This window comes from Rattus norvegicus, chromosome 1 (genome assembly GCF_021556685.1).
Source record: "Rattus norvegicus strain SHRSP/BbbUtx chromosome 1, alternate assembly SHRSP_T2T, whole genome shotgun sequence".
Lineage (NCBI taxonomy): Eukaryota > Metazoa > Chordata > Mammalia > Rodentia > Muridae > Rattus > Rattus norvegicus.
The window spans coordinates 9982971-9996863 of NC_141534.1; the positions used below are offsets into that span (position 1 = coordinate 9982971).

General features: G+C 40.6%; 1 protein-coding gene across 6 annotated transcripts in view; it reads right to left on the bottom strand.

Moving 5' to 3' along the window:
• Window positions 1-4519: 4519 nt before the first annotated feature.
• Window positions 4520-13893, bottom strand: part of Adgrg6 (adhesion G protein-coupled receptor G6) — a 149728-nt gene continuing 140354 nt past the window's right edge. For 2 of the 6 annotated variants that reach the window (XM_087554502.1, XM_087554481.1), the window contains 4 exons: window positions 12725-12826; window positions 11938-12090; window positions 10686-10731; window positions 4520-8491 (listed from right to left, as the gene is read on the bottom strand). In XM_087554502.1, the coding sequence (XP_087410628.1) occupies window positions 10718-10731; window positions 11938-12090; window positions 12725-12826 (269 nt within the window). In that variant the 3' untranslated portion in view covers window positions 4520-8491; window positions 10686-10717. 6 annotated transcript variants of the gene reach the window in all.

Genomic DNA, 13893 nt, shown 5'->3' on the forward strand with positions numbered 1-13893 from the left:
AATATAATAAACTATTCTGAGTACCTATCTTAAAGATTCTTTGAAAGATGTATAAACACATGTAGTAGTATTGTTAACCAAAATTTTTGAAGGAATGACTGATGTGCTAACTAGAGGTGGACTACTCAAGGTGTCAACCATTATTTTTATAAGAACTACTTTTTTCTTAAATATTAGACCACTAAATGTACTGGTTTTCTGGTTACTTAAATATCCTTCCCATCCCGCTACACTTATTTCCGCAACCATAGAATGGGCCTTATGGCCACGAAGTCTGTAAATGCAGATTTGAAACAACTTACAAGGAGCTGCTCTGAAGCCTGGAAACCCATCGGCTGCTCACCTGTTTCCTGAGTCTCTGAGTTCCAGGGAAAGCAAAACCCCAGACCTTGTGCACAGCAGCTTTCCACTTTCTGCAGAGAAAAAGGATAAGGACAGCTCTCCCTGCTGTGAGGCCCAAGGAATGGTCTTGGGAATGACACCCAGGGATGCTACATTCTCAGTGGCCCAGGAGAACCTCCCAACCACATACACATCTGAGGGCAGTGTCTACCTGGCTTACTGTCTTTGCCTCTCCTATTGCTGGTTTCTTCTTTTCCTTGTGGACTTTGCACTCTACCATAACTCACAGACGGTGGGAGGAAACGGGGTTTAATCCCTGGTACTCACTTGGCATTGGTGGCTTTCTAAACCATCATTTCTTTTACATCTGGAAATAAGTCTTCCTACAAAGCCTGTCCTTAGAAGAAAAGTACTAAAATGTGTGTGAAGAAGACACTTATTTTGGAAATGAAGAGCTATAGAATATAGATTATAGAATATAGAAGAAAGAATATAGACTATAGAAGAATATAGAATATAGAGTATATAGACTGTAGAATGTAGGATATAGAATATAGAATTATACATTACATACTATATACTATATAATGTATAATGAATAATATATAATGTGCAATGTAGAATTGCACAATGTAGAATAAGGAATATAGAAAATATAGGATATATAGAATATATAGAATATGGGATATAAACTATAGAATATAGAACATAGAATATCTCTCTTAAAAAGATTTTTATTTGTATGAGTACACTATAGCTGTCTTCAGACACACCAGAGGAGAGCATCAGATCCCATTACAGATGGCTATGAGCCACCATGTGGTTGCTGGGACTTAAACTCAGGTCCTCTGGAAGAGCAGTCAGTGCTCTCAACCACTGAGCAATCTCTCCAGATCGTTGAATTTCTTTTTAAGCAGATGATTGACAGGTGAGTCAATCTTTGAGGAATGAGTTGATTTCTTGAGAAAATCCACATTTAATAACATTAAATGCCTTACTAGGCATTCATCTTTCAGCCTTTGTGTTTTGTGTTTCACTGGGAACTGCCATGGTTTAAACATATTTTTAAAAAAAATAAGCATTATTATGGGGTTCCTGCAGGGAATATTTTTATCATTATTTCTTTGTTTGCCTCATGGGTAAATTGGGTCCTACAACAGATATGAGACACAGCAATATCTCATGCTAACAGTCATTTACTAGCAAAAAAAAAAAATGGTTTCTACGAAATGACTCTGTGACATTTGATCTGCATTGTGTGATCACGTCAGAGTAAAGGCACTGCTGACTTTAGCAGAATGGGATCCACTTGCCTTTCTGAACCTTATAACAACTGTATCCACTGCCTTCTCTAGTTGCCCCAATTGTGACTTACCAGCTTCCCTGAAGGCTGTAATGTGTAATGTGGCTTTCTAGGGTACCGTAACTTCTGGGCAGTTATTAAGAGAACCCAGACTGACACTAAGTTAAGACCTAATTGAGATTTAATTGCAACCAGATATCCATATATCAGACACACAAAGACAGACAGACAGACAGACAGACAGACAGACAGACACACACACACACACACACACACACACACACACACCATGCTTTAAAAAAAAATCTCAAACCTCTATCCAATTACAACTTTGAGAGGCAGGTTGCATTATCTATGTTCTTGTCCTGTGACCCACTCCCATGGCTTCATGTTATACTCAAGAATGTGAAAGCGTGAATCTAGACAATTACAGCAGCTCAATTCACTGCTGCCCAAATGTGGATGTTGCCAACATATTTTTCATCAGGAGGAGGTCTACCTAAACACCGGTACAAACAGGCTATAGTATTATTAAGTACTGAAAAAAGTATTGTCTTTGTCTTGTGCTGTTCAAACAGAGTATGATGGACTAGACACCGTACAGTAAATATTTCTCGTAGTTCTGGAAATGGGGAAATCCTGTTGAGGGGCTGGCCCCTGCCAAGGGCCTTCATGCTGAATCACGTCACAGAAAAAGATAGGAAAGAACATGTGTAATCAGAAGGAGGCTGAACATGGTTTTATAGCAAGCCTATTCTTGTGATGCCCAACCATTGCAGTGATGACATAGATTTGTTTGTGAGTCTTCCTAGCCTAATTTTGAGAAAATACCTTAATATCATTTTAATTATGTGTCTGTGTATGGACAGTACACCTGAGGGCAGGTGCCTAATGAGATCAGCAGGATCTGATACCCCTGGTGCTGGGGTGGTTGTGAGGCACCATTTGTGGGTGCTGAGAGCCATACTCGGTCCTGTGCAAAAGCAGGATGCACTTTTAACCACTGAGCTGTCTTTGCAGCCTCCTAACCCCTTCAGTAGATGCTAACTCTGAACTCAGCAGCATTGGAGGTCAAGTTTGGGAGACTCTCTTAAGCATGACAACCTCTATAGCTGTCTTCCCATCTATCACCTGCCACTGGCAGGGCCTGAAACATCCACTCTCACCTGGTGATTTTTTAGTTCCCTTCAAATATTGGATTCCATCCACAAAGAAGCAGACAGACAAAATTTCATAAGAAACTTTCCCCCGTAGTCAGTCATACTACCCTAAGTACCCGCCCTTCCTCCTTCCCACCATTTTCACATTGTAGGACAGCGTTCTTCTCACAAAAGCTGACTTTCCTTCCTGGTTCTTTTGGTTTTATAATGCCCGGGAACAACCAGGGCAGTGACGGTGACTCTAGCATTGGTAAGCTCACTCCAACAAAAATATGGCCTTGCCTGTGTCTTGAAGGCTTGTGACAGTGTCACCACTTTCTGATAGCTACAACCTCTAGACTTTTGGTTTTTAAATTGTCTTTTCTGTGGAGTTCTGCAGCTTTTTTCATCCTCTCTCTGTTCAGTCTTGCGTCCTTACCATCTTTTCATTCACCTCCCTAAATCCCAACTAGACTCAGGCTCATTTGTCCAACAGCCTCTGGGACTGCTCTGTGGCCCTGTCAAGCTCACCCCTCTTTAATTAGGACATTGGGCTCTTTTCATGATGGCCTAGTGTCTGCCTTGTCTGAAACACCCACTCTAACCTGGTACCCTTTCTGCACCCTGCTATCAAGCCAGTCCCAACCAGTTTCTACCCAGTGCTCTGGGTTTTCTGACCTCTGTGCCTGGAATAACTTTCCTCATCCTTAATCTGAGCTGATCAAGTCAAATCCTCATTCAACATTTAATACTTCATAGTTTTGTCTGAAGTCTTAGAAGCTTTGCTTCAACTTTCCCTGCAGTTGTGCTGACCTTTGATTATTTTTTTTCACATCTAAGGCCAAGGAGAAAGCTGTTAGAATGCTGAGGTAAGAGGGAACAAGAGTCTAAGGACTTAGCTTGGTCATAGGGAGGGTATTTATTTATCTTTCCATTATTTATTTAATTTCATTCATACTCCATCCCAACTGCAGACCCCCTCCTCTTCTCCCAGTCCCCTCCTATTTTTCCCAGATACTATTAATGATACTCTGCCCTGCTTGTAGACAGGTGCCTAGCATAACAATCTCCAGAGAGGCTTCATCCAACAGTGGCTGGAAACAGATGCAGAGATCTGCAGGAAAACATCAGGCTGAGCTTGAGGAGTCGTGTGAAAGAGTAGGAGATAGAACTGAATGAACTGGAGGGGTCAAGGATACCACAAGAAGGCCTACAGTGTCAACTAGCCTGTGTCCATGGCAGCTCACAGAGACTGAAGCACCAACCAAAGAGCGTACAGGAGCCCCCCATAATTTGTAGCAGATGTGTATCTTGGTCTTCGTGTGGGTTCCTTAACAACTGGGGCAGGAGCTGTCTCTGACTCTGTTGCCTACCAATGAATCCTCTTCTCCTACCTGGACTGCCTGGTTGGGCCCCAGTGAGAGAGGGGGTGTTTAGTTTTGGGACTAGATGCCCCAGGATGAAGTGGGGGGATTCCATTTCTCTGAGGGAACTTATTTTTAATGACCAGCTTCTCATGGATGCAAGATAGATACTAGCATTTCCTTGTAGGGTCATGATGAAAATTACACTCTGTTCTATGCCCATTGACATCCAAAGTTCATCACTGATTTTATGAGTTTCTTTTCTATCAAATTCAAATTACCCAATTTTTATTGGTGTTTCCTATTGTAACAAAGTATGAAGTCTTCCCTTTTCCTTTATTTCTTGGGAGAAAGTAGACTATACATTAAAATATTTGAAACTCACTTTTATTCTCATTTTCTCTTGAGGGAGGTGGAACAGGAAAAGTTCAACATAAATTCTCTTCCCCTGAAATGAAGAAAGGAGGTGATATAGAGGAGAGCGATGGAGTGGGAAAGTGAGAAGTGGGAGCAGAGAGCTTAGCTTCAGAAAGGAAAGAGCAGCATGTTATTTAACTGCGAACTCCAAAGCCCACCAAAGCATGCCAAGGCTCTGCATTTACAAAGCCCAACTCATACCGACTTCAAAACTGCTATAAATGTGGAGCAGTGTGGAAATCAAACACAGGTTTCCTGTGAACTCTCCTCTGCTGCTCACCCATGCTTTCAGATGCGACCTGATCACCCAGGTCTGCAGATGGCCCTTGAGCAACTCCTGTTTTCTTAACATGACTTGGCCGGGAGTTGTAAACCTTGGCACAGAAGGTCTGGTCTTGCAGTGACCTGCCAAAGAGGCTGACAACTCAGTGCTGGGTGCACACTTGGCTGAGGAAGATCATGAGCCAAGTTGGCCTTGGCTCCGCAGAAAGGAATGATTCTAAGTTACCAGAGGAAAAAGGAAGTGGGGTACCTCTGGTCTGACTGTGCAAGTGAAGTTAACTAAAACTGATCGTTTCCCTAGTCTCCTACCATGGAAATAGCAACTTTAAGAAAAATATGGCTCTGAATTCCACATAACATGACTATGTCCACTTTCTTTTCTTTTCTTTTCTTTTTTGTTTTCTTTTGTTTTCTTTTCTTTTCCTTTCTTCCTTCCTTTCTTCCTTCCTTCCTTCCTTTCTTTCTTTCTTTCTTTCTTCCTTTCCTCCTTCCTTTCTTTCTTTCTTTCTTCCTTTCTTCCTTTCTTCCTTTCTTCCTTTCTTCCTTTCTTCCTTTCCTTTACTTATTTTTTTTGGATGCTTTAAACTTTGCTTCAAAGGGTGAAAAAAAAACCTAAGTTAAGCTGCCACACAGACTGGCTCTGCATTAGTTATCCTGAGAAACTCTAACGTCAGAGTGCATTAATCCTGGGACCTGGACCGTCATTATATATTCATTCCTAGTGTTTTGGCAAAGTCGCCCCATGTCATTGGATTTATTGGTGGTAGGGTTATTTTCCAGTTGTCAAATAATGTTTTTCCCTATTTAAGAGGCAGAAATAGAAACACTCCCTCATAAAGGAACTGAATAATTTGGAACATGAACAATATAAGTATTTATTTGAAAAAAATCATTTTCCATTTCAGTAAAATGGCAAATCAGCTTTAGCAGTTTCTCACTACTAATTCTAGTTCACCCTCACAGTTGCTTTGTCTGTTCATATTCAACGATATCATTACAGAGAACTGTTTCATAATTTTTTTTCTAGAAAAAAATAATACAGTCTCCCTAATGGGTGGTTAATTAAAACAATAAGGCTGGGTGAAAGAAAGCTAAGGTCTGAAACAAACTGACATGAACACGAATAAATAAATAGGTACTGAGGAGACACTGCCCATGATACTCTTTACACGGTAAGAAACAGTGACAAGAATGGAGGTTATCTCAGAAGCCTAGGCTACGACTCGAACACAACACAGAGAAAAGAGAGGGTGGGAAGCACGCAACCAGAGTCTACATTGGTGCTGTTTTAAAGCTGTGTGCAGCCTGAATTCTGGCTCTCCTGGGGAACCTTGCCCCATTCTTCTGAGGGGACAAATGAGAGCCACAGACTTGGAACTGAAGGCAAAATTTGGACCATTCTTTTAAAACCACTTGCAAATACATCTAGTCTGTTGATTCTTCCCTTTTTTCTTTCTCTTACCTGGTTGTCACAAGTTTTTAAAATGGAGCTGACATTATTGCTGAATAAAAAATATTTTCTCAGATCTGAATGCTGGTAAGAAGAAATCAAAAGCAAAGCCACCTTTGAAGCTAAATAGCAATTTCTCTTAGCTAAATATTCACTTTGTGCAGAAGTCTCACAGTAGAAACTTAATTAGAGTCTACCATGAACACCTAAGTTTGGGGGTGACTGTGTCAATATTCAATGTTTATTGAGATTAAAATTTATCTATATGTATCCTTTAGTGCAGTGAACAGCCTGCTAATATAAGCCCAAAGGAAAGGATTGGCTCTATTGAGGTGCGTCGTAGTTACCTTAAGACTATGACACTATTCTTTTCTTCTACATGGTCTGCAGAGATGGAGTCCGGGTTGCTACAAGAATGAATGGCAATAACAATCCATTGCCGTGTTCTACTGACCTCTTTTGCAGCCTGGCAAATAGCTTCATGACTGACACTCAGAGAGATAAGGGGACCTGTTAGCAGATTCAAAGCCTGCAAGGTCTTCTATGTCTATCATAGCCAAGAGGGGCCTACTTTCTGCACAGATGTTCTGTCTGGCCTCTGCCTTCAAGCAAGCTGGGCTCTGCTAAAATCTCCCTTTGTAGTCGCTGTGCTGCTGCTATCTTGGAAACCTGAAGCTTCCCAGAGAACTCTGAGCAAGGCTAAAGCCAGCATGTGCTGAGGCCACTGGATAGGATTCCATCACGTGGGGTCAACCCATAATCTCATTCACGAGCAAGCACATATTGCTTAGGATAGCTTAAGAGTTAAATAAGCTGTTTAATGTTGTGTATGACTTGCATGCTGCGGTCTGATCCATCTATACTACATACACTAGAGTAATATACCTCGCCAGCCCTCCTTAGGGTCTCATACACTCGATCGGAGGGCTCAGTGCAAATAGTTTTTAGACTAGCAGTTGTAGACCTACATATTTATAAATTATGTCCATTAACCAAGGCAGCTGTGTGTTTCAGTGTATGTTCCTTGGAACAAAATTATCACTAGGGGGAGCCAGAGGTCTCTGAAGACTATGTGATTTGAAAGGTCTTAATATCATTAAAACAAGGATAGGACCCTGTAGTCTCAAAACTGTGTTCTTTAAACAATAAGAGGCCATTGCACACAGAGTGCTTAACCGGAAATCTCACCCCTCTAATGAGCCTTTGAGCCTATTGGCACAGTGAGGGGGCAGGAGAGGTGCTTGTTCTTACATTCCGGGAGGTCCGCTTTAATGCAATGGCCACCCTCAACTGGACTTGTTCATGTGCATGGGGCAACAGGGATGCTTAAGCTGCATGTCTTGAGATATTAGAAATTCACACAAGATAGCGACTAGATCGAATTTTTGGAACATTTGTTTTGGTTATGTTCACGAACATTCAATATTTGCATAACAGAGAAAAAAAGCATGTTTAATATGTGGGTCAAATAGTGAACATTCTTTTCTACTTATGATTTAAATTTTACCGAAAAAGGAAAAGATGCTGCTATATTCATAGAAAATAGCATTGGAGCAGAGCCCGTGAGCATCCAAAGTCACCACAAACAGGAATTAGTGTGTTTTCTACAACACCTTTATGAGAGTCAGGCCACATCCGAGCCTAACAATGAGGTGTGGTATAAGAGGTCTGAAGTAGAATTTCTTCCTCTCATAGCCTTTAATTTTAATGCCTTTCCTCTCATTCTGATGAGTTTGATTCAATTGCATTCTGAAAAGTCCCGTATCCTTGCAGGGCTCAGAGTGTTCTCAGTTCTGAAGTGTGATATCTGAGCTTGCCCACAGAAGCAATCCAAAAACAGATAAATTCTGCATCTCACAGATGCTTCCCTAACAAGATGTAGTAGGTCCTCTAAGCTCTGGAGTTTCCTATGGAGCAGCACACTGTCATCCCTTGGGCGTAGCTTTTGCTGCTTGTCCAGCATCACACTTCTCCAGACAGGTTTTCTTTCCCCTTTGTTTCCCCTGTCAATGACATTAAAACTTTGTGCTGTGGCTGAAGGCATCTGACAGGATGATATTTTTATAGAAGTTATCAGAATGAGCATTACAGTAACCCTTGACCTTATCAATAACCTGATGGACAGGGATGATTGATGTCTGCTCTCCACCAGCATGGGTCAGTTTTGACAGGGACTTGTCCATGGAAGTACTATCTGCAAGAAATGATACAAAAGATTAGTCTGCAGCCAAGCTACATTAGACCGGGCCAAGGCCACGGCACCCAAGAAGAACACAAAAAAGAAGGAAATTCTTGATTCTCTGACAGGTTACAGAGTAGGTAGTTCCTACCTTCAAATGCACTTCTAATACTCACTGAACCTCAGCTTGCCTTGGAGTAATTTTTATTGTGGCATGGTCTTTGAAAACTATTCCCCAAAATGTCATTTTTCAGAATTAATAAATAAAATAGTTAAGCTTAAAAAAGGTATGCACCAAATGGCTCCAAAATCAGAAGTGAGATAAAAACTGAATGAAATGTGTTGGAACAGTCATGAAAAAAAGATATGATATCTAAGATATATTTTACAAATAGCAAAGAGTAGGAAAAATGATCAGATAGCTGCCTCTGAGTTTATGAGTACAAGGAGACTCACTATACTCTACTTATGTAAGGTTGACACTCATAAACACAATTGACAAAATTTAATTTAAATGCTTTTGGGGAGTAAACATCAATAAAAATAAACATGAAAGACTGTGTTGAGTGCATTTCCTTAGGTTGTTAATTGAGATATGATGGAAGTCAACGAAAGCATTATCATATTATAAAATCAAAATTCTCTTCCTCATAAACATTTCTAAAGCAATAACATCAGAGAAATTAATAGCAATTAAGGACCACTAGATATATTTCTAGAGTTTCCAGTACTAGATAAGCACATTCTATTTTTCCACAGGCTCAGAATCTCTAAAGTTGATTCAGATAATGGTCTGAAACTTGAAACTTATCATTATCAATGTACATCTTTGTGCTTCTATGAATATAATCGATGACTATCTTGTCTTCTCCCTTCTAATGTGCTTTGGGAGATGTTTTACCCTAGATTAACCAAATTACAGATTTCAGAGTGATAGTAAAAGAGAAAAAAATGGCTTCACGGTAGTCATATCTCTTCTATACTTGGTGAGAGAAGCAAAATAATGCCACCACAGAACACTGATCCCAGGCTTGAGTGTTTACTTTCATGTTTTGAGTAAACTGGGCCCACTATATGAAATGACCTGTAACATGCGTCAATAAGAATCAAAGTCCAGGTCATTATCATGGTGTCTACTGCTCCACTACTGTTCTGTATTAGAGCAAACACCAAGCCAAAGGGTAAAGGTAGGACATGGTGGGCTCATCCCCTACCAAAGGAAACCATGGGGAAGGGGAGATGATTTGTTCGATGATGGGCAGATGGGATGACAGAATGATTAAAACATGTCCTAGCATGGATTAGAAAAAGCCTGGAGTCCCATACAAAGTCCTGTTCATGAGGCTCTCAGCAAGCTCATTGGTTTTGGGCTCCATTAGGGTTCACAGCTCCACTAGCCACTGGTTTTCTGCAGAGGATTTTCTTATTAAATGAAATACAAATGATGAAGAATTTGTGCTTGATGTTTGTAGCAAACCACGGGTCCTCAGAGAAATGTTGAAGATGCATCCCTTCTGCTTCCTGGACAGTTTTCCAAAGGCATTTGTCTTTATAGACTGTAATTGGCCCCACTCCAAATATATGGTCCTACTTGGTGGTTTGCCATACTCTGATAGAGTAAAAATGTGAGAATTCAATATGTTCTGTATATACATGATATCCCATGGCTACTCCTTAGAAATCACATTACGAGTGACAAAGATTTAGATTGTATTTGTGAAAACCAGGGGCTAGAGATATGAACCAATTTTTGACATATATTGAAGTCTCAAGCAGATAAAAATCACCATGAAGCAGCTTGCAGCTAACGTTTTCTCATTCAAGACTTCTATGAATGTACCATGACACACCCAGTAATCCAAGAAACAATGAAAAGTTAAAGAAGAGTCACATCATATAACAAAACGCTTATTAAGCATTTCTTCTTTTGCTTTTGCCATTATATTACATGATAGGTAACCCACTCATCCAGAGCATGGTACATTTCCTAGAAGGCGCAGCTTGCACACCCCATGCAGAGAAGAGCCGGCACAGCCCACTATCAGAAACCTCAGATTCCACCTCAGTGCAGGAGTACTGGTGTGCTAGCTAAGATGTACCGAAAAGAATAAGCCATTCTGCCGGTGCAGCAAGAACCCTGGCTCAATCCATGCAGATGTTCTCATTACCTTGCACAAACTCATGCAGCTAAAAAAGTAGTAGAAGTTACCTGAATGTTCCACTTTTGTTGAAGAAATTCTCTTAGGAGAAATTATCTACACCATAAACATATGAATGTCTAGATCAATTGCAAGAAACAATCCAACCATATATTTCTGAGATTATGGAGCGTTGTATGCACACCCCAAACCATCCTCAGTGACAGCTATCCCACCCACAACTGGTGGGGATTTAGACTTGCAAATGAACTGCAACCTGAGTTGCAAGTATAGACACTTCACATCTCACGCCTCTTTAGAAAAATATCAAACACTAGTCTTTCCTATGTTGCTCATCTCTGTCGACCCCTGTAACGACTTTCTAGAGTAAACATTTAAAACTTATTTCTATTATGCTCCTAGATATATCACAGTGTGTGCTAAGACACTACACCTGCCTGTCAAGAGGTTTAATTAGTATCTAAACCTAGAAATCCTATCATTTCTTTGAAGTTAAATGTCGAAACCTTTCTGACATCTCATGATCAAGCACTGCAACCACATTCTTTATTTCCCAGTTGTCTTCAGGATTATCTGTGTATATGCTTAGTGTCAGAATGTGTGGCCACAGGAGCTCTGCTGGCCAAGTAGGACATAAACAACAGCAACGTTTCTTACAGTCTTTGTTACTTCATGAATGTTCTCTATTCTTTCGTGTTGTATTACCAAGCTAAGGGATAGCAGCCTCTTACTGTTCCTCAGCAGTTCCAGTGGGTAGGGAATTAGGTCTTAAATGAAATATTCATTCCACATCATGCTTCTTCCTGCCCCCCATACTAAGTTTCTCTCTCTCTCTCTTTTTTTTTTCTTTTTTTCGGAGCTGGGGACCGAACCCAGGGCCTTGCACTTGCTAGGCAAGCGCTCTACCACTGAGCTAAATCCCCAACCCCTAAGTTTCTCTTTTTATACCGGCAAGTTTCATACTGGGTTGAAATGTTTTGCAATTTGGTTTCTATATATTTAAATAAAAGTGCTTTTTAAAAGGGAAACAATGTTTCAAGTCAAACTTTGAAGTTATAATAATAATGAGAGCTAGTGATATTATAACCATAAAGATGTAGTTGGGTTAAAAATTACTTTCAATTTAAAATTTACAAAGCCAATGAATAAAGTCTTTACCTGGATATGTTAATTTAGGTAAATCTTAAACCAGCCCCTTTCGAAAGCACTGGGATCCACCAGTCATCATAAGTCAGTTCTGTGGTGAAAATGGCGGAGTGGAAACCAACCCTGGGGAAGCTTTGCAGGTTTAGAATGACTCACCCGAGTGGCTGTTTCTTTTGAAATAGGTAGTGGAGCTGGACTTTGATTTGGACGTGAGATACGTTGAATTGGAGCCAATGGAGCTTGACGATAAAGATTTCCCCAGGTTATCAGAGCTCTTCTTGATGATATTGGTAGCTGTCTTACTCCAATCTGGAAAGAATGGAGAACAGAACATTATAGACTGGCTTATAGAAAAATACAAGCTCTCCCCAAATCTATCGCCATGTCGTTTAATCCATCCAGAACAGCTCATTTCCTGGTATTCACAGTGACTTAAAGAGAATGACAGGGGAAGTAAGAAGCTGAGGAGAGAGCAATGTCTTGCTCTGAGGTTGCACATATGTTATGCAGCATCTCTCTCCAATGCCCTATAGGTGGGAAGTGTTTGCAGTTGTTTAAAAAGTTAGCGACAGTTTCCTCCAAATGTTATATATCCTAAGAACAATCTCCTCACCAATAATGCAATTGAGACTTTAAAAATGGCAAGGTGGATCTCGTGTGGAAGACACCCCCGCACAGGAGTTGTCAAATTAGATGTCAAAACTTGAGCAATTTTTTTAAACCTGTCTGGACTTCATGTTTATTGCCTACAGCATTGAAAGATGGGGTCCAATGTGCTCATATATTTTCTAGCCCTAACAATGCAAGATGCCAGCTCAGTACCCTCACATGCTCTGTTCGAAAGGCACTCTCAATGGGGTTAGGCTGCTGTGACAGAGTAAGGAGGAATGCCATTGATTTCAAGTGCTTTGCCAAGTGGGACCAGTTAACGCCAGGACTTTACCTGAGTTGTCTGCTAGCCGAAATCTGCCACAGCAGAGATGGCGCCTCCACTGTTTCTGAACATTCTCCTTCATTGCACAGTGAAAGATGAATATAAATAAACCTGTGACGAGAGAACACGAGGACATTTAAGACAAATGGCACATCAGTAAGACAAACATTATTAAGTATGAGGAACTATCTTAAGATTTTATAACTAAGTCACCATCACCGGGATACAAAGATCCTAAGGAATGGACCCAGTGTAGGGAGTCAGCAGTTTAATCTTTTGCAGAAGACAGACGCTCAGAATTCAGAACAGGTACACAGATCTGACTCTGCCTTGTGACTTAACTACACTCCTAAGGCTCAATGATGACTTTCATCTCTGGCTTCCTTCCCATCTCTCCCCAGTGCAGCATTCCACAGATTCTAGGATATCTTGCCTTGGCTGAATCTCTCTTAGCTGCATCTCAAACTTCAGTTTTTCTTAAGAGAAGTTCTGACTGTGATGCCCAAACCACTTGAATATTCATCTGTCAGTGTGTATCAGGCTTGTTCTTGTCCAAAAACATGCTGAACACTCTCTTCAGATCATACTAAATCATAGTCTCCTGCCTCAGGTGAGCAAGCACTCCCTACAGTGGTTATTGTCTGAAGTTATAATTCTTTATTTACTATTTAATCCATTCTCTTTCATGTACACTGGTGCTCCCGTGTTCCTTGTAGAGTCAGTCACTGGTTTGTTTGATTATCTTTTCCTAGTGGAAAATAAAGCTCCAAATGTAGCAGTTGGTCTGTCTGTCTTTGTGCTGTAGTTTTTCCTGGGACGATGCCAGGGATCATCTGTTGACGAATGAGTGTTTCCTTAGTGCGTGGATCATAGCAACCAAGCTAATAAGATGAATCTAGCCGATGCTCATTTTAAGGGATGAGAAGTGATTAGAAGTATGGAGTTAAAAATGAGACCTATGTGGGGACTGAGGAGATTTCTCAATGGGGAGATTTCTCAATGGGTAAAGCACCTACTGTAAAAGCAGGAAGACAGGAATTCAAATCCTTACATCCTCTATAGATGCTAGGAAGTCAGGGTGATGGTAAAGACATAGGATCCCCAGAGCAAGTTGGCTTGCCAGACAAGCTATACTGATTATCTCTAGGTCCAAATGAGAGATCCTACTTCAGTGAATA